The sequence below is a fragment of the Pangasianodon hypophthalmus genome, chromosome 22, assembly GCF_027358585.1.
Source record: "Pangasianodon hypophthalmus isolate fPanHyp1 chromosome 22, fPanHyp1.pri, whole genome shotgun sequence".
Taxonomy (NCBI): domain Eukaryota; kingdom Metazoa; phylum Chordata; class Actinopteri; order Siluriformes; family Pangasiidae; genus Pangasianodon; species Pangasianodon hypophthalmus.
This window is the reverse complement of record NC_069731.1, coordinates 8,916,971-8,939,072: the sequence shown is the minus strand read 5'-3', so window position 1 is coordinate 8,939,072 and position 22,102 is coordinate 8,916,971. Positions and strand designations below refer to the sequence as shown.

General features: G+C 41.6%; 1 protein-coding gene across 1 annotated transcript in view; it reads right to left on the bottom strand.

Annotated features, from left to right (window-relative positions):
* The window catches only part of atp6v0a1b (ATPase H+ transporting V0 subunit a1b), a 67,845-nt gene that overhangs the window by 27,389 nt on the left and 18,354 nt on the right, over positions 1–22,102 (bottom strand). Inside the window, exons 6-10 of the mRNA XM_026924114.3 lie at positions 14,066–14,148; positions 13,821–13,947; positions 13,564–13,646; positions 6,539–6,632; positions 2,463–2,675 (exon numbers count right to left, since the gene is read on the bottom strand). Of these exons, the coding sequence (XP_026779915.2) occupies positions 2,463–2,675; positions 6,539–6,632; positions 13,564–13,646; positions 13,821–13,947; positions 14,066–14,148 (600 nt within the window). The remainder of the gene's footprint in view (positions 1–2,462; positions 2,676–6,538; positions 6,633–13,563; positions 13,647–13,820; positions 13,948–14,065; positions 14,149–22,102) is intronic.

Genomic DNA, 22,102 nt, shown 5'->3' with positions numbered 1-22,102 from the left:
GCTTGGAAACAGGGGAAACAAGGAAGCATAGGAAACAACAGGAATAAAAGGCTTAGACTTAACGGACATGAAAGCAAGATAAGACACACAAAGAAACACACAGGCTTAAATAGGTCAAACTAAGCAGAAGGTAGCTAGTGAACACAATGACCAACTAGAGCAATTAACAGCATAGACCGAGAGAGGGACCGTGACTTTCTGAACTCGCATTTTATTGAGGGCAGTCCAAATATCATCGTCAAAATTCAAGGCATGGGACGATACACAGACAGGCAGAAACAAACAAGGCATATCCATGAGCATGAATCCAAGAACAAGTATAGGTCAGAACCAGGAAGCTGGGAATCAGGGGGAAAAAAGAAACACAGGAAACAACAGGGAAAAAAAGGACCCAAACATAAAAGACATGAATGCACAATAAGACTTTAACAACAAGTGAACAGGTGAACACAATAATTACAAACTAGCACAATAAACCAATGACAAGCCAGGGGTGGATACAAGACACATATTAAAACAAATGCACATGGACAGAGGTCAAAACAAAAGACATGGAAGTGCGTTCACACTGGAATCCACGCTGCGCACCGGAAGGCACAATGAGTGCTGAGAGGGAATTACATGACAATCAGTGAGTGCTGTATTATAAGCACAAGATGTTTTAACAAAGTATTAATTAAAGGGTGTGCACACTTGTGCAACCAGCTAATTGTAAGTTTTAATTTGTCTTTGTTTTCTCTAAAATGTCAATTGCTACACTATATGGTCAAACGTTTATGGACACCTGACCATCATATGTGGGCCTTCCCCAAACTATTGCCACAGAGTTGGAAGCACACAGTTGTATAGGATGTCTTTGTATGCTGTAGCATTACAATTTCCCTTCATTAAGGGGTCCTAAGGGGCCTAGCCCAAACCTGTTCTAGGATGACAATGCCCATTTGTACAAAGTGAGCTCGATAAAGACATGGTTTGCCAAGGTTTGAGTGGAAGAACTCAAGTGGCCTGCACACAGCCCTGACCTAAACCCCACTGAACACCTATGGGATTAATTGGAACACTGGCCGTGCCTCAGGCCTCCTTGCCCAACATCAATGCCTATCATTAATGCTCTTATGGCTGAATGGGCAATTACCCGCAACCACGTCAAAATCTAGTGGAAAGCCTTCCCAGAAGAGTGGAGGGGATTACAACAGCAAAGTAGGGACTAAATCTGGAATAGAATGTTCAAAAAGCACAAATGAGCATTATAGTCAAGTATCCACAAATCTTTTGTCAGTATATGACTAAAAACTTCATGTTGTGGTGTATTTTTAATTGATCATCACACTAGTAGTACTAGTGTTACCTTTCCTGCTCAGGGGGAGTCTCTGTTGTCAGAGGGATCCAAGGCCAGAGTGCACTAAACTTTCTGCAATTCTGGGTTAATCTGCATATATTAAGGTCTTTTCCCTTCACAATGATGAGTGAGAGGAGAGTGCTGCTGAATGGCTGGCATTTAACCCAGTTTACTTCCACAGACAAAAAAGGTAGACTAAAACACCAAAAGGGAGAGATACCGTCTACCTGTAGCTCACGCTCATTCACAGCCCAAACCCCAAAACTACATTAACCATAATGCAGTGCACCTAAACATTTACCCTTTACTCTCTAACACTAGCATACTCTGATGTTAAATTGCAGCAGTCCTATGCAAAATGTGTAAAGGTATATAAACTTCACTGGATATCGGACAGAAAATATCAATTGGCTGGAATTGAGGGAAGTCTATCTAGCCCTCAAATTTTCCTGCTCGATCTACACCACCACTGACATCATAGTGTGACGGTGAGGTAAATCAGTTAGCAAGGTGGAATGAAGTCGCTCTTAACCTGGCGTGGAAGGCAAATGGGTCCACACATTATTAGCCTCACTGACAGCGGACTTATCAGTTATAAGGACTGCACAATCGTCTAGCAGGTGCACCGGCAAGGCAGCACATATACCCGGAGGTGGTGTCCCAGATCTAGGAGAAATTTGGAAGACCTCCTTCTAGATGCAGAAACAACTCAATGTTGATTAGGGCTCTCCCCAGTGAAGCAGGACAGTCCGTTCATTCAGGACACACTCCCACGTGCACAAGAAGGTATCCAGCCCCTGGCAGTTATCTGGTCCTCACAGACCCACAGTTACATACATAACTAGCATTTTCTCGAGGAGGGAGTAAATCGGATAACCCAAACAAGCATAGGAAGAATGTGAAACTCAGCAATACAGACAGCAAACCAAGCTCACATTCGAACACAGGACCCTGGAGCTGTGAGGCAGCAATGCTATCTGCTTCACCATCATGACATGCTGGTGGTGAAGTGTTTTTCATAAGACTAATGGATGAAAAATATATAAAAAGTGTATGACATCTGATCAGAGAAATCTGATAAAAGGAGCTGATTATGAACACCAATTAAAGTTTGCTTCCTCACCGTGCCCCTCCGCAGGGCAAACTGTATTGAGTCCAGGTCAGAGACAGGGCACCACACTTCTGCAATCAAACATTTCTGAGTGACATCAATATTGCAGAGGTTCAGTGTGTGGTAGATGGCCTTCATCTTCCTCACTTTGATGAACCACACACGCAGAGTTTTAGCAGCAGCCTGAAGAACCCTCTGCCGATGATCCTCAGTTTGATTCAGCACCTGCATTAAACAACACAAGACATTTGTATCAGATCCAGCACAGCAACACGTGCAAAAAACAACAAACCTTAAGGTGGATGGGCTTTAACACCAGAAGAACACATCGGGTTCCACTCATATCAACCAAGAACAGGAATCTAAGGTTATTATGGACACAGACTCACCCAAACTGGACAGTTGAAGATTAGAAAACAAATCACCTGGTCTTTTTTCCTGTCATCAACTGTCCAATTTCAGTGAGTCTGTGCCCATGATAGCCTCAGATTCTTGTTCTTGGCTGACAGGTGTTGGAACGTTATGTGATCTTCTGCTGTTTTAGCCCATCCACCTCAAGGTTTGAAGTGTTGTACATACTGAGATGCTTTTCTGCTCACCACGGTTGTAAAGAGTGATTATTTCAGTTACTACAGACTTTCTGTCAGCTCAGACCAGTCTGCTCATTCTCCTCTGATCTCTCTTATCAACAAGGTGTTTGTGCCTGCAGACCCACAGCACACAGGATTTTTTTTGTTTTTCACACCATTCTGTGTAAACTCTAGAAACTGTTGTGTATGAAATTCTCAGGAGATCTGCAGTTTCTAAAATACACAAACCAGCCCATCTGGCCCCAACAACCATGCCATTATCAAAGTCACAGAGATCACACTTTTTCCATGTTTGATGTGAACATTAACTGAAGCCCTTGCCTATATCTGCATGATTTTATTCACTGTACTGCTGTCACATGATTGCATGATTAGGTAACTGCGTAAATGAGCAGGTGTACAGGTGTTCCTGTTAAAGTGTATATCCTAGAACAGTGAGTGTAGATCACAAACTTCCACTAGAAAACTTGTTGGGATTAAAGTAATGGGGCATCCTGGTTCAATGTTACCTTACCGACTGCTTATCAGTTCGAAAATTTTTGTAATACGTAAATGGTGAATTCTCTTTGCAAACAAAATTAAAGTTCTCCTCAATTCTAGAAATACAGATTTTTTTTCCCTGCGGGGTATCAGGATACTAGCTTTTTTTGCTTTGCAGATGACACAACCACAACACTATGTACATCAAGCAGCCATAACATTAAAACCACTGACAGGTGAAGTGAATAACACTGATTATCTCGTTACACTGGCACCTATCAAGGGTGGGATATATTAAGCAGCAAGTGAATAGTCAGTTATCGAAGTTGATATGGTGGAAACAGGAAAAATGGGCAAGTGTAAGGATCTGAGAGACTTTGACAAGGTCCAAATTGTAATGGCTAGATGACTGGGTCAGAGCATCTCCAAAGCGGCAGGTCTTGTGGGGTGTTCCCTGTATGCAATGGTCAGTACCTACCAAAAGTGGTCCAAGGAAGGACAACCGGTGAACTGGCGACAGGGTTATGGGTGCCCAAGGCTCACTGATGCACATGGGGAGCGAAGGCTATCCCATCTGGTCAGATCCCACAGAAGAGCTACTGCAGCACAAATTGCTGAAAAAGTTAATGCTGGTTATGATAGAAAGGTGTCAGAACACACACTGTATAACAGCTTGCTGTGTATGGGGCTGTGTAGCCACAGGCTGGTCACAGTGCCCATGCTGACCCCTGTCCACTGCCAAAAGCAGCTACAATGGGCATGTGAGCATTAGAACTGGACCATGGAGCAATGAAGGAAGGTGCCCTGGTCTGATAAATCACGGTTTCTTTTACATCATGTGGATGCCCGGGTGAATGTGCATCGCTTACCTGAGGAAGAGATGCCACCAGGATGCACTAGGGGAAGAAGGCAAGCCGGCGGAGGCAGTGTCATGTTCTGGGCAATGTTCTCCTGGAAAACCTTGGGTCCTGGCATTCATGTGGGTGTTACTTTGACACGTACCACCTAGCTAAACATTGCTGCAGTCCAAGTACACCCCTTCATGGCAACGATATTCCCTAATGGCATTGGCCTCAATCAGCAGGATAATGCACCCTGCCACACTGCAAAAAAATTGTTAAGGAATGGTTTGAGGAGCATGACAAAGAGTTCAAGGCGTTGACTTGGCCTCCAAATTCCCCATATCTCAATCTGATCTCACATCTGTGGGATGTGCTGGACAAACAAGTCCGAACTATGGAGGCCCCATCTCATAAAGGATCAGGACTTAAAGGATCAGCTGCTTGGTGCCAGATACCACAGCGCACCTGCACAGGTCTTGTGGTGTCCATGCCTCGATGGGTCAGAGCTGTTTTGGTGGCTCAAAGGGGATCTACACAATATTAGGCAGATGGTTTTAATATTATGGCTGGTGATCAGTGCATGTCTGAAGTCCAACAAATAATATTCAACAACTTAGTAAGTTTATGGAATGTGAATATAACATCAAGGGCTGGATGTTGAGTCTTTCTGATTTCTGACAAAAATGTCTATGCTACATTTCAATGGCTTTGACCATTTCAGCATTTGTTACCCCTGCCTTGATTTCTCCTGCTTTTTTGCTTATAGACACTTGAATGTTTTTTCACCCAGCAATAATTAAGCTCAGCTGTACATTCCAAGGGCATGCACTTCCCACTTCCTCACAATATGTTCATATTGAAATTCATACTCAAACTGTTCTCTTATCAAACATTCTGCACGTGTATACAACAATGCATACTATTTGAATGACCCAAGCGCTCTTATATGTAATTCTTCATAAGCTTATTAAGATATTCCCACTATCCCATGCTGTCCAGACATGGATGGCTTTCCCCTTTGAGTCTGGCTACTTTAAGGTTCCTAGTTTAACCAGTAAATAACTTACTCAAAATTTTCCAATAACTTTTAGTCTTAAAGAGCAAATCCAGCAGCCATTTTTCCTTTTGTCATGTCCCTGTTTTCAAACACCTCAGCATCCCCACCCACTGCACACCTTATAATAACTAGGAAGAAGGGTCAACCATAGGACGACACTGCAAGTTATTTACTTGTTCTTTAATTCCTAGAAGGTGATCTTGATTTTATATTATACAGTGTTTGTGCCCAAAACAACAGCAAGTATTTGGCTGGTATCTGTATAACTCCCTGAGCTGTGTTGAAGCATTATAACCAGCACCACTTTTGTGTAATATTTAAGTATCAGTAGCCAGTTATACCAGCAGAATGTAAGTTCTATCATAGCCTAGTGTGAACGCTATACTTGATTTTATGGAAAAAAAAAAAAGTTGCTCGGCAATTCTGTTCAAAGTGTACAATACTGCCATTTGTAGAGTAAACAGAGCTTTTACATTAATAAATCCATTGTCACCTCACAGGAATATAGTCTTTGTAATAGACACTTAAACAGGAGGGCATTATGTAACTACAAATAGGCTTTTTTTTATTTTATCAGCCAGTGTAATGAGCTCTGTCCTCAGGAAGTTATCAAATTAAAGATATTGGAAAGGGAGTATGCACCATAAAATATTCTAAAGTTTACCATACATGTAGTATTATATTGTGGTTCTGCATATTCAACAGGAATTTACAGGAATAGAACAAGCACACACCAGTATAAAATACAAATAAATGTCATGAATAAATTGTAAAGCTTTATTATAAAGCACAATACTTTTGATTTTGGTCCTTCATCTAAGGTTAAAATATACTTCCATGTGTGTCAATCATGGGTGTAATATTTCCTGCTTATGTTGGATTGTGTTTCTAACTGGCAGGTTATATACTATTTCACTCTGTGCCTCAAAGTTTTGATCTACGATCACTATACTCACTACTAGGTACAACATACCTTGTTTTAAACTACTCTCAATGTATGGTTTAGAACTGATTTTCCACCCTGACTTACGTTCAGCTGGTTGCAACAGACCCCTCTTAATTTGTTTTCATAAAAATTTAGAGGTAAGGAAAAACTAGATCCCTAGAGATTAGATATACCATCTGTAGGTCATCAATGCGGGTGCTGACACCAGCTGCCATCTCCTTCCTCTCCTGTGGGGTTTCAGGACAAGGGTACAGGGATGCACGGAACCTGACAAATAAATTCATGATTAAAGATAGGTGAAAGATAGTAGTAAGTAATAGAGATATGTGTAGGACATTTAATAAGAAAGGGTACTAATAAACACAATGAAATCTCTCTTTTAATCTTGAAGAGCTCCTGTTGTCATGCCCCCATTTTCAAACACCTCTGCATCACCTGCCACTGCACACCTTAACCTAATAACTAGGGAGAAGGGTCAACCATAGAAAGACACTCAGTGCTATTTACTTTCTGGTAGAAGATGGAGATGCGTATTATGGACATTTTCACAGCTCAAAAACTCAAATTAGTGCTTTCATTCCTAGAAGGTGATCTTGACTTTATATTATACTGTGTTTGTGCCCATAACAAAACTTAACAACAGCAAGTTAAAGTGAGACAGGCCTGAAATAAAGTTTGTCTGAATTAATAAATGACACTGCAATAGTGTGAATTTAATGGAATCATCGTGGCTAGATTGAATTAAACAGCTTAACAAATAAAAAGGCACATAAAGATTATGGTGGAGTTTCAGGAACAATTAGTCTTTTGGTGTTTAGTTGATGTCAAATGTGTCTGAAAAAGTTTTACAGTCAGTGCTAAAGTTTACTATTTCCAGGTTTTCTTAAAAATTAAAATTGAGGAGTTCGGAACCCATCATCACATGAACAGCAGTTATGACACAAGGCAAAATTAAAACCCAATTAAGACAAATACGCTGTTTGCCTTTGTAGTTTTTATCTACTGCAGTACAATTTAAAATTTGCAATGTTTTCTCTGGTTTCTCATTTGTAGTGTAAAAAATAATCCACCACTGCCTGGCTTCTAAACAGTACATTTAAAAGGCTTGATTTTCTGTATTCTTTCTCTAGTGTCACATACACATCAAGGTGCTGCTCTAATGGTAGTTACTGTAGTTAAGTCAGAAATGATCGAGGTATGAGATAATGTAATAATGTAATAATTTAGGATTATCTTTTTGTTATGTTTCTGTTGTTTATGTCTCCTGATATTTGATGGAATTGCTCTTTAACCTTAATCATTTATAAATGCAAGTTCGTCTGTGTGACTAACAACAAAATTTGCAGTCATTCAGCTGTCATGTCAATGCCAAATTTGGCATCTAACTCTGTTTCCCAGAATGTACCTCCAACTACAAACATGGCCAGAGGGACTCCAACTCCCAGTTCACACACTCAAGTTCACCTGATTACTGATTGCACACACCTGTACTCAATCACCACTACACACTATCTAAGCACACTCTCAGCACTAAGACTTTGCGAGGTATTCTTCCAGCTCTGTTTCTCATCTGACATACCAAGCCTTTTGTTTCATGTCTGCTATTTCTGGTTTTGACCCAAGTTTGTTTTCTTGTTTCATGATTATTGTTTCATTCTCTGAATACCTTTTTTGTACATCGTCTGCCAGTTTTTGTGCCAGATTTGTTTGTTTGTTGGTTGCCAGTCTTTATTTTAAATAAAAGCATTCACTGCAACTGTCACTGTCTCAGCCGCCTGACAGTATACTTTGCCACTAACATGGAGGCAGGAGGAATGTTTGAATGGCAACAGGCGATAGCGGGTCAAGGCCATCTAGTCAGGGAGCAACAACACCAGATAGCCCAGCTCAATGCCCAAATCGCACAGCTGTCTTCTACACCGACAGCACCCAGCACCAAGATGGCGGCACACTATCCCAGGGCTCCCCCTTTCATCACTCACCCAGAGAAGTATGCAGGTGACCCCACTCAGTGTCAGGGGTTCCGCCTCCAATGTTCTCTGTATTTCTCCAAATACAGTATTTCAGAAATACAGTATTTCTGAACAAAGCAAGGTGGCTCAGCTCGTTGACCTTCTCACAGGAAAGGTGCTAACCTGGGCGACCACAGAATGGAACCAAGGAGGGGAACACACCTTGTCTTACAAGCAATTTATTGAACTGTTCCACCATGTCTTTGACCATGCTCCAGAAGGTAAACAGATTGGAGAGCAACTTCTAACAATGACCCAGGGTAAACAAGGAGTGGCAGAATACGCCCTGGAGATCAGGATACTCGCCACCAGTAGTGGATGGAATGAACCTGCTCTCAAGGCTGCCTATCATCGCAGGCTGAGCCCTCACTTCCTCACTTGCTGGTTGTGACAAACAGAAATCCCTGGACTCACTGATTGATCACTCTATCCGCCTGATTCAAGCTAGGTTGAAGACATGCAAACAGGTTAGGCCAAGCTCACGTTCCATGAATGTGAATGACGTAGGAGGTCTGGACTGTGCTTCTACTGAAACAGAGACCAACAGAGAGTCGCTCACCACCCAGTATGTCCCGCTCCTAGTCATTCACCAATCATGAAGGAGAGCGCTCCTCTCGACCAATGCCCACCCTCAGTGAGTCTCTCAAAACATTTATTCCTTCAAGCTTCCTCAATATCTGTTCAGATAAACCACTCAGGTGTCTATACCTTTGCAGCATTGATTGATTCCGGCACTGCAGGAAACTTCATCAACTGTATCATTGCCGAAGAACTCAAGCTCCACTTTCAACCACTTCAACACCAGCTCCAAATCCAAGCCCAAGATGGGGGTCCCACCGAGGCAGGTTCCATTACCCACAGCACAGAACTCCTCCATCTGCAAGTCAGCACCCTCTACCACAAGATTACCTCCCTTTTACTCATTGTTACATCCAAGTTTCCCATTGTCCTTGGCTTTTTATGGAGGAAACAGCACAACCCTCACATTTCCTGGATGGAAAGAGAGCTCCACAGGTGTTCATCCCAGTGCTACGAATCCTGTCTTTGAGTGCCAACGGTGCTAGCATCGTCCATTTCCATCAAGAGATCAAAAATATCGAGAAGTGCTCAGCAAAGCCAAAACCAGTGGCCTACCACCTCATCGTCCATATGACTGGATGAATGGAAAACGGCTTTTAGCACCACCTCTGGCCACAATGAGAATTTCCTGATGCTATATGGGCTCCCTTGCACTCCCCCTCAGTGTTCCAATGCCTAATTAACGATGTGCTCAGAGACATGTTGGGCCACATTGTCATTGCTTATATTCCCCATCCACAGAAACTCATGTTACCCATGTCATCCAAGTTCTACCCAGACTAAGGGACAATCAGCTTTATGTCAAAGGAGAAAAGTGCGAATTCCACGCTACCCAGATCTCATTCATGGGCTATATCATTAACCCTGAAGGGGTTTTCATGGCTCAAAGTAAAGTCATGGTGGTAAAGAACTGGCTTAAACCTTGCACAGTTAAAGATCTTCAGTGCTTCCTGGGGTTTGCCAGTTTCTACCATCACTTCATTGGGTGCTTTAGCTCTTCATTGGGTCACTTCATTGGGTGCTTTAGCTATCACTAGCCCCCTAACCACTCTGCTGAAAAAGATCCAAAGTAGTTACGGTGGAACCCTGAGGCACACCAAGCTGTGGTGCAGTTGAAGGAAGCTTTCACATCATCGTCTATTCTCCAACATTCCGACCACACTAAGCCATTTGTTGTCGACGTGGCTGCCTCGGATGTGGAAGTCAGAGCAATACTCTCACAAAGATTTGGAGAGAATCTCAAACTTCATCCTGTTGCCTTCTTTCAAAGAAACTCACATCTGCAGAATGTAATTATGGCATGGGGAACAGAGAGCTGCTGGCAGTTAAGCTAGCCCTGGAGGAATAGAGCCACTGACTCGAGGGCACTCTGCACCCTTTTATCATATTCACCAATCACAAAAACCTTGAATATCTAAGAAACGCTAAGCAACTCAATTCTTGCCAAGCCAGGTGGGGCCTATTCTTCACAAGATTCCAATTTCCCATCTTATACCGACCAGGCTCCAAGAATGGCAAACCAGATGCCCTGTCCTGCATGCACCCAACCGCGCCAACTGAACGAAACCAGGAACCCATACTCCCTGAATCATGCTTCATAGGTGCACTAACCTGGGATCTGAATCAAGCAATAAATCATGTCCCCAAGGGAAGACATTTGTAACTCCTCACCTACAGCCCAGACTCATCACCTGGGCTCATAAATCACCAGCTATGGGACGCCCAGGTGTCCACAAGACTACTCAGGATCAAATACTGGTGGCCCCATACGCTAATGGATATCCACAAGTTCATCTCATCCTGTACAGTCTGTGCACAGTCAAAGATTCCACAAACCTTGCCTGCAGGGAACTGATGCCACTACCCACTCCACAACGTCTATGGTCCCACCTGGCCCTGGACTTCATGACCGATCTCCCCATCTCATAGGGAAAGATGGTAATCCTGGTCGTCAGAGATCGGTTTTCCATGTCCCTTAACCTGATACCACTGCGCAAGTTACCCACAGCCTTTAAAACCGCAAAGCTCATGTTTAATCACATTTCGCTACTATGGCCTGCTAGAAGATATTGTAAGTGACCAAAGAGCACAATTCACCTCTCATGTCTGGAAGAACTTCATGGAGAAGCTGGGTGTGACTGTCAGCCTCACCTTAGGCTACCACCTTCAGTCCAACGACCAAGTGGAGTGGGCCAATATGGAAGTAGGAAGATTTCTAAGGTCCTTCTGTACCTCTAACCAAGAGGACTGGGCCCTCCCATGGGCTGAGTATGCCCAAAAATCCCTGAGGCATTCGGCCACACAGCTCACCTCCTTCCAGTGCATCCTCAGTTACCAACCTCCCCTATTCCCATGGAATGCCAACCCTACAGTGCAGTTGACTAATGGTTCAGGCAGAGTGAGCAGATAAGGGAGGCAACACATCAACGCCTAGAACAAGTGGCCCAAAGCTACAAAGAATGTGCTGATTGACACAGAACAAACTACCAGCCCAGAGATCGAGTTTGGCTATACATGTGGGACATTCACATGGACCAAGGGTGCAGAAAACTCTCATACCATTATACTGGACCTTACAAGATCCTCCAATGCATCAATGATGTGACCAGCTCAAGCTCCCTAGAAACTGTCGGCTCTCTCCGTCATTCAATGTGTCATGCCTCAAGCCCACAAGTCCATTAGCAGAAGGAGCATCCCCATCCACACCACCAGAACCTCTACAAATCAAGGGAAAACCTGCCTACAGAATCATAGCCATCCTCCACTCATGCCACAGAGGGGGTAAGCTCCAGTACCTGATTGACTGGGAGGAGTATGGTCCCGCCGAAAGGTGCTGGATCCCAGCCCATGATGTACTCAACCCTTTCATGATTCACAACTTCCATGCCTGGCATCCTGAGAAACCCAACCCTCATCCCAGCGGCTGACCAAGAAAGAACTCTGCTCCCAGAGTGAGCTCCTCAAGGGGGGGGGTTCTGTCATGTCAATGCCAAATTCGGCATCTGACTCCATTTCCCAGAAGGACTCCATGTTTGTGCGTCTTTATTTTAAATAAAAGCATTCACTGCAACTGTCACAGTCTCTTTAACCTGACATCAGTTGTATGGAATTACTTATTATTCTCAGCTACTGAAGGTACATAGTCCATCCATAACATTTCTTCTGGAAGTCCAGCTTAATTATTAAGCATTATATTATTACACTTGCTTTTGCCCTATTTGACAAAATATTTCGAGAGTCACAGTAGAAAGGATAAACTCATTGAGGTGACATACGAAACCTTAAAAGAAGACTCAAAGTGATATCTAGTGGTATCTAAATATCTGTTTAAAAAAACAAATACAGTTGAGGTCAAAAGTTTACATACCCCTTTCAGAATCTGCAAAATGTTTATTATATTACCAAAATAAGAGGGATCATACAAAATGCATGTTATTGTTTATTTAGTGCTGACCTGAATAAGATATTTCACATAAAAGATGTTTACATATAATCCACAAGAGAAAATAATAGCTGAAATTATAAAAATGACCCCGTTCAAAAGTTTACATACCCTTGATTCTTAATACTGTGTTGTTACCTGAATGATCCACAGCTGTGTTTTTTTGTTTACTGATAGTTGTTTAAGAGTCCCTTGATTGTCCTGAACAGTTAAACTGCCTCCTGTTCTTCAGAAAAATCCTTCAGGTCTTTGGTTTTCTTGTGTATTTGAACCCTTTCCAACAATGACTGTATGATTTTGAGATCCATCTTTTCACACTGAGGACAACTGAGGGACTCATATGCAACTGTTACAGAAGTTTCAAACGCTCACAGATGCTCCAGAAGGAAAAACCATGCATTAAGAGCCGGGGGGGTGAAAACTTTTGAACAGAATGGAGATGTATACATTTTTCTTATTTTGCCTAAATATCGTGTTTTTTCATTTAGTACTGCCCTTCAGAGGCTACAGAAGATAGTTACATGTTTCCCAGAAGACAAAATAAGTTAAATTTACCCTGAAAAAGTTTTCACCCCCCGGCTCTTAATGCATGTTTTTTCCTTCTGGCGCATCTGTGAGCATTTGAACCTTCTGTAATGAGTCCCTCAGTTGTCCTCAGTGTGAAAAGATGGATCTCAAAATCATACAGTCATTGTTGGAAAGGGTTCAAATACACAAAAAATGCTGGAAAACCAAAGAATTTGTGGGACCTGAAGGATTTTTCTGAAGAACAGCAGGCAGTTTAACTGTTCAGGACAAACAAGGGACTCTTGAACAACTATCAGTAAACAAAAAAACACAGCTGTGGATCATTCAGGTAACAACACAGTATTAAGAATCAAGGGTATGTAAACTTTTGAACAGGGTCATTTTTATAAATTCAACTATTTATTTTATTTTCTCTTGTGGACTATATGTAAACATCTTTTATGTGAAATATCTTATTCAGGTCAGCACTAAATAAACAATAACATGCATTTTGTATGATCCCTCTTATTTTGGTAAAATAATAAACATTTTGCAGATTCTGAAAGGGGTATGTTAAATTTTGACCTCAACTGTATCTGTATTAAGTATCAACAAAATCAATACATAATCTTGGCTGTCCTGGAAAATGGTTACCTACCCCTCACAGATCTTCTTCACACGGTTTTTCAGTTGGTCTCCTTGGAAAAAGATGATAAATACTGACTTATGAACTTGATCTCCCTGAAAGACAAATAAATTACAGCTATAAGCCTTACAATTTCATCAGCTTATTAAGTATTGTAGTACAAAACAAGTGGCCATAATGACCATCCAAAATAGATTATTGTCTATATATGAGAACATCAGTGCATAGAAACAAAACTATAAATGAATGAATAGAGAGGTAGCACTCACTGTTGTGGGGTCCTCAAGGGGGTCCTCAATCTCAGCCAGTCGTAAAAACACATTGCCACGACAAACCCTCCAAAGCATCCGCTCAAAAGTGGGTATCCGTTCACGGCTTATTACACCAGCAACAAATCTGCAGAGATAATCTATTTTATACAACATTCAGGTAAACTGTTGATAGATAGGAACTTAGGAAGCAAGGACATTAGGTACTGTGACCTTGATCACATTGTATATTAAAGAAGACTCACCCAAGCCGCAGTGGGGCCCCTCTCCCAGCCTCGTTGGGATCCAACAGTGATGAAGTCTCCTCCAGCAGATTGGGGTCTTCCATCTAATAATAATGACAATAAACATAATGTAGCACTCACATGGTTAACTGAATGCTATGTCACACAATATACACTCACTGACACTTTATTAGGAACACTATACTAATACTCGGTAAGGCCTCCCTTTGCTCTCAAAACAGCCTCAATTCTTCATGGCATGGATTCTACAAGAGTTTGTTAACAGTCCTTTGAGATTCTGGTCCATGTTGACATGATTGATTTTTCAGGTGCACTTTCATGCTGCGAATCTCCCATTCTACCACGTCCCAAAGGTGTTCTATTGGATTCAGATCTGGTGACTGGGAAGGCCATTAAAGAACACTGAACACATTGTCATGTTCATGAGACCAGTTTGAGACAACTTTTGTGTTGTGACATGGCACATTATCACCATAGAAAATGGGTAAATTGTGGCCATGAAGAGATGCACATGGACAGCAACAATACTCAAATAGGCTGTGGCATTCAAGCAATGACTGATTGGTATTAATGGGCATAAATTGTGCCAAGAAAACATTCCCCACATCATTACAGCACCTCCATCAGCCTGGACTGTTGACACATGTCAGGTTGGGTCTCTGGATTCATGCTGATTCAATTCCCACCTACCATCTGTGTGCCTCAGCAGAAATCAAGATTCATCATACCAATCTATGTTTTTCCAGTCTTCAACTCTCCAGTTTTGGCAGCCTCAGCTTTTTGTTCTTGGTGAAAGAAGTGGAACCTGATGTGGTCTTCTGCTCTTATAGCCCATCCACTTCAAGGTTCGACATTTTGTGCAGAAAAATGAGATGCTTACTGTAGGCTTTCTTTCAACTTGAACCAATCTGTCCATTATCCATTGACCTCTTTTATCAACAAGGAATTTCTGTCCGCAGTATTGCCACTCAATTTATGTATTTTCTTTATTGCAACATTCTGAGTAAACTCTAGAGACTGCTTTGCATGAAAATCCCAGGATATCAGCAGATATAGAAATACTCTGGCACCAACTATTATGCCACGGTCAAAATCAGTGAGATCATGTTTTTCTCAATTCTGATGATTGATGTGAGCATAACCCAAAGCTGCTGGCCCATATCTGCATGATTTTACGCATTGCAATGTACAGGAGTTCCTAATAAAGTGTTTAGTGAGTGTAGTGTGTTGCACGCTGTGAACATGATAGGCCCACATGTTTTTTTTGGGTTTTTTTTTCCAAACTTTTTTATTGGGTTTTACAAAAACAAAACAATTGTCAACACAATACTAGTAAGGAATCAAGAGTTATAGGCACCTTTTATAATAATAAAAAAAAATCTGACAGCTCACATACAAGTGAATCCATAATACACAATCAGACCATCACAAGTGCCACAGCAAACACGATATTAACGACCAGCCAACCCATGGGAGTCACATCAATCTAAGGAAGACGAGAAATGTATCCTCTTATCCAGCTGGAGAAGAGGGCCCCATATTTTCCTGAATGTATTAGAAGAACCCTTTAATGAGAGTCTAATCTTTTCCAATTTAACGAAAAAAAGGGTATCTCTAATCCATTGAGAATGAGAGGGAGATGTTGGTCATTATTAGCCTTCTAGCAAGTAGGGAAGCAAAGGCCAAGGTATCCTTTTTAGATGTAGAAAGGGAAGACGCAGATGATGAAGGAAAGACCCCAAACAATGCCGTAAGAGCATTTGGCTCTATTTTTTCATCAATTAATTCTGATAAGGTGTCAAAGACTCCCATCCAGAAGTTGTGTAAGGATGGACAGAGCCAGAACATATGTAAGAGATCTGCGGGAGACTGTTGACACCTATCACGTGCTGGGGAGACATCGCCAAAAATCTTAAACAACCGTGTACTATTTTAAATTGTGTAAGACCCACTCCAGTATTTCTTGCCCCAGATCCCCCTCCCAAAGGGCCTTCATGGAATTCAGGGAATCAATGTGAATAAGATTAATCAAATTATAAATATATGAAACTTAAACTTTCAAAGATGAAATTGGTGTCAAAAAACAATCTAAGACAGTGTCATTATGTAACTGAGGAAACGTAGAGAATGTACTATATACAAAACTACGAACCTGCAGATATCTAAAAAAAAAATGCTGCCCTGGAAGTAAATATTTGTCTGATAATTGCTGGAAGGATGCAAAAATGTTATCTGTATATAAGTCTTTAAAGGTATTAATACCCAACTTTGACCACATAGAGAAGACACTGTCTGCCAAGGAGGGAGGAAAAGCATGATTAGCAGCCAGTGGGGCATAGGTAGAGGGAGACTGAAATCCAAAATAGCGCTTAAACTGAGCCCAAATTCTAAGAGAGGTCTTGACAAGCACAATCTTGGTATAGGGTGAAATAGAGGACTGAATTGGAGAATGAACTAGGGCTTTCAAGGATACAGGCTTGGCAGAATTGATATCCATAGCCAGCCAGGTCAAGTGAGAATCTGAGATCTCATATTGAAGCCAATATTTGAGAATCTTAATATTGGCAGCCCAATAATAAAACCTGAAATTTGGTAAAGCTAACCCTCCAAGTTTCCTAGGCCTCTGAAAATACTGTTTGCGCAACCTAGGACCCTCTTGCTCCAAATAAAATTGGAAACCAGGGAATCCACTTTACAAAAGAAGGTCTGAGGAAGAAAAATTGGTACACATTGAAACAGGTAGGAGAACCACGGAAGAATATTCATTTTAACCACGTTGACCCGTGCTACCAAAGATAGATTAAGCAAGGACCAACGTTCGCAATCTTCTCGGATTTTAAACAGTAAAGAAACAAAATTAGCCTTATAAAGGTCCTCAAATTTATGCAGAACATGAACTCCAAGATATGTAAAGCTATGGTGAGCAATTTTGAAGGGTAAGTTACATAGGGGATAATTCTTAGCAGCAGCATTAATAATCTCACTTTTAAAAAGCTCACTTTTATTTAGATTTAATTTATACCCAGATATCCGACCAAACGTTTGAAGTGTAATAAGGGCGGCAGGAACAGACACATGCAGGTTAGAAACATACAACAAAAGATCATCAGCATAGAGGGACACCTTCACCTCTACCCCATTTCTAAGTATACCAGTAATTTGAGGGTTAGATTGAAGTGCTATCGAGAGGGGTTCAATCGCAACAGCAAATAAAAGTGAGCTCAAAGGGCAGCCCTGCCTTGTTGACCGATAAAGGAGAAAATATTCAGACTGAGTGTTATTTGTCCTGACAGAAGCGTATGGAGAAGAATAGAGTAGCTTAATCCATGAAATTCTTCCCAAAACCAAATTTCTTTAACCTATAAAACAAGTAATTCCACTCCACTCTGTCAAAAGCTTTCTCAGCATCTAACGATATCAAAGCCTCATGAGTATCAGACGTCAAAGCATTATAAATCATATTAAACAAACGCCTGATGTTAAAAAAAGAATGTCTATTTCGATTAAACCCTATCTGATCTGTAGAGATAATAGCTGGAAGAGCGGATTCTAGTCATAACGCCAACGTCTTGGATAACAATTTGAAATCAACGTTCAACAAACTTATGGGACGGTAGGAGATGCAGTCTAAAGGATCTTTACCTTTTTTCAAGAGAAGGGAGATGGAAGCTTGAGTAAGAGTTTGTGGAAGGGACCCAGAACTGAATAATTCATAAAACATATCTAATAATAAAGGAGCTAACTTATGCCAGATTTTTTTTATAAAACTCACATGGATAACCATCTGGCTGTGGGCATTTCCCACTTTGTAGGGACATCACTGCTGCTGTGACTGGTTTCTCCAATTCCTCTACCACAGATTGGTCAATAGAGGGAATACAGAGTTTATCAAAGAAACCATCAAAATCAGAAGTAGTAGATGCTTGGTCAGATGATTAAAGAGACATACAAAAGTCCTTAAAAGCCCTATTAATTTCTGCCAGCTCCATAGTTGTTCCTGAAAGTGTTTGGATCTGAAGGATCTGACGAGATGCCGATGTTTGACGTATCTGGTGAGCTAGTAACTTACTGGCTTTATCCCCATGCTCACAGAATTTTGATTTAGATTGAAGCAGAAGTTCAGCAGTATGATGTGTCATAAGGACATCAAACTCTGCTTGTAAAGAGAGATACTCCTTGTATATATCTGGGGATTGGGTAGTAGCATATATGCTGTCTAGCTGAGTTATACGTTGTGTCAAATCAAACAGTTTATCTTTTCTAACCTTTTTTTTCATGTACTGTATAAGAGATTCTCTGTATAAGTCTCCCAGAGCATAGAAGCAGATATATCAGGAGCTTTGTTTAGCCTAATAAAGAAATCAATTTGCTGTGATACAAATTTAACAAAGTCTTCATTCAAAAGTGGACAAGTATTTAGACGCCATGGCGCACGAGTGCAAGTGAAGTTCTTAAAGAAAATATTCATTGAAGTCAAAACATGGTCAGATATGACAATGGCATTGTATTTACATGCCAATACAGAAGGAAGTAATCTATTATCAACCAAAAAGAAATCGATAAGGGAGAAGGTATGGTGAACATGAGAAAAAAAGGAATATTCCCTTTTATTCGGATTAAAAAAGCGCCATACGTCAGAAACAGAGAGCTCCGTCATGAAAGACCGGATCACCTTGGCAGACCTAGAAGGCACAGATGCCATAGCGGAGGATCTGTCCAACTGAGGATAAGCTAGCAATTAAAATCTCCACCCAATATTAAATAATGTGAAGAAATATCGGGCAACATCGAGAAAACACGTTTAAAGAAAGCATCATCATCAAAGTTGGGGGCGTAAACGTTAACTAGAGCCACGCGAGTGTTATAAATTTGCCCAGGGACAATAACAAATCTACCATTACAGTCAGCAATTACATCTGAGTGTATAAAAGAAACAGATTTATGCAACAGAATAGCTACACCTCTTGATTTACTCTGAAATGAGGAGTGATAAATTTGACCCACTCATCCCTTCTTTAACTTTAAATGGTCTGAGGATTTAAGGTGAGTTTCTTGTAAAAAGATTATGTGGGAACCCAGATGCTGAAGATAATGTAACACCTTACTACGTTTAATAGGATTATTAAGCCCCTTACAATTAAAACTGACAAATTTAATGTCTCCTCCATTCGGCAATGCTGCGAGGCTAGGCTGGGCTATGTAGAAGCATGGGTGATGGCCCCAAAATATCCCAGCTGGAGCACCCCCCCAAACCGGGTGCACACGGTCTTCCTCCCCAACATACAGACAAACTGTCACGTCTCCTAGTGGTTCTACTAACAACCTAACTAACACCACTTTGGCGTTCCAAATGAAAAGTGACAAGCTATTAACATAGTAACAGATGCACAATACTAAGTATGCAAATATCCGGACCTAATATACACAGGCAACCAACAAAGGTACGTGCAAATATCCTTGGTATGCAGTATTAAAAACAAGATGCCCGAACTAACAGCACAACATAATCAACTATATCACACATATGCATATACACATACATACACACAAAAAGACACTCGAGGTAAAACAATTTTAGTAACTAAAGTAAATGTAAATATTTGTCCATAAAGTAGAAATTCCTATAGCCCCGGTAAGCACAGGAAATTTCACCTTAAATGCGTAGATCCCTGGACATATCAACACCCCAACGGTGTATATGAAATATGGTCTATATAGTTAACAACAATTACTAGTTAACCAGGTAGTATCTCTGCTAAACAGAGTCCAGAGTGACCACTCTTTTCGCATTCTTCTCAACAAAGTCCATGGCCGATGCCAGGTCTTCGAACCTATAAGTTTGTCCGTTGGGGAGAGTGATACGTAATATAGCTGTTTAAAGGAGTCCAAATTTAATGTTAAATCGTTTTTTAGCTATGGTTGGGGTAAAGTCAGGGAAGATAGAAATCTTCTTACCCATATGGAAAAGAGGCGAAGCTTCTCCGGCTCTGCAAAGAATTTCGTTCCGAACTTGAAATAAGTTAACTCGAATAACAAGAGGACGAGGAGGCTCACCATTCTTGGGCTTAGAACGTAGAGTACGATGGGCCCGGTCCAGTATGGGTTTCTCATCAAGTTTAAGCAGGTCTTGTAAGAGGTGTGCCGCAAACTCAGTTGGGCGAAAGACCTCCGAGCCCTCAGGCAAGCCCACCAGACCTATATTATTCAATCTGGAATGTCCTTCTAAGTCCTCGCATTTCTTGGAAAGAGAATCAACCTGGGCCGATAGTGTACTAACCTTCGCTTGAATATCGAATAACTTGCTATCGTGATCGTTAGCCGCGCGTTCAAGGTCGGCAATAGTAGCACCATGTGAGCCTAATCTGCTCTCAAATGGTTCTAGAGATGCTGTTATCTCTCTTTTAACAACCTCCGAGATGATGGAATCAAATTTGCTGAAAATGTCTGAGTGTAGTTCGTCCATCATCTGCTTCATACTTGACAACAGACTCTCACTAGTGTCTAGCGTTAACTGTTGAGGGGACTCGGCCCAGGAGATAGCCAAGGCTTACTGCGGCCTGCTTTAGAGACATCAGATTTTCCTCAACCCTTCATCATATATTATCCTCGAGTGGCAAAGAATTTCAGAAATGTGAACAGCTGCAATATTAGAACTCGGTACTAAGATGACATTGTAAAATAGTACAAATAAGATAAATAAATAGTCACTATTCTGTAGAGCTACTGCAAAACACGTCTACATCCTCTTCACTCAGTGGCAACTCCAGCTCACATGTTTTTATCTAATATACTGCATAGTATCACTCAATTGTGCAAACTTTTAAAATTGAATAGCACAAACAAAAATGCCAGCTTTGCAGAAAATCCAGTAGATTAAAAGTAGAAATCTGTAGTTGAATCCATGTGCAGTAAAGCACACAGGAACAATATCAGTTCCACGATTTGGTGTTGATCAGAGGTGCAAAACTATATACACTGCTCAAAAAAATTAAAGGAACACTGTGAAAACACATCAGATCTCAATGGGAAAAATATCATGCTGGATATCTATACTGATATAGACTGGGTAATGTGTTAGGAATGAAAGGATGCCACATCGTTTGATGGAAATGAAAATTATCAACCTACAGAGGGCTGAATTCAAAGACACCCCAAAAATCAAAGTGAAAAAATGATGCAGCAGACTAGTCCATTTTACTGAAATTTCATTGCAGCAACTCAAAATGGTACTCAGTAGTTTGTATGGCCCCCACATGCTTGTATGCATGCCTGACAACGTCGGGGCATGCTCCTAATGATACGGAGTCCTGGGGTATTTCCTCCCAGATCTGGACCACTCTGCATCACTGAGCTCCTGGACAGTCTGAGGTGCAACCTGGCAGCGTTGGATGGACCGAAACATAATGTCCGAGAGGTGTTCTATTGGATTTAGGTCAGGCGAGCGTGGGGGCCATTCAATGGTATCAATTCCTTCATCCTCCAGGAACTGCCTGCATACTCTCACCACATGAGGCCAGACATTGTCATGCACCAGGAGGAACCCAGGACCCATTGCACCAGCATAGGGTCTGACAATGGGTCCAAGGATTTCATCCCGATACCTAATGGCAGTCAGGGTGCCATTGTCTAGCCTGTAGAGGTCTCTGCGTCCCTCCATGGATATGCCTCCCCAGACCATCACTGACCCACCACCAAACCGGTCATGCTGAACGATGTTACAGGCAGCATAACATTCTCCACAGCTTCTCCAGACCCTTTCATGTCTGTCACATGTGCTCAGGGTGAACCTGCTCTCATCTGTGATAAGCGCAGGGCACCAGTGGCAGACCTGCCAATTCCGGTGTTCAATGGCAAATGCCAATCGAACTCCACAGTGCTGGGCAGTGAGCACAGGGCTCACTAGAGGACGTTGGGCCCTCAGGCCACCCTCATGAAGTCTGTTTCTGATTGTTTGGTCAGAGACATTCACACCAGTTGATTCTAAATGAATCTGCATTTGGTAGCTGTTCATGGGAACTCTCAATATGCAGTCCAAAA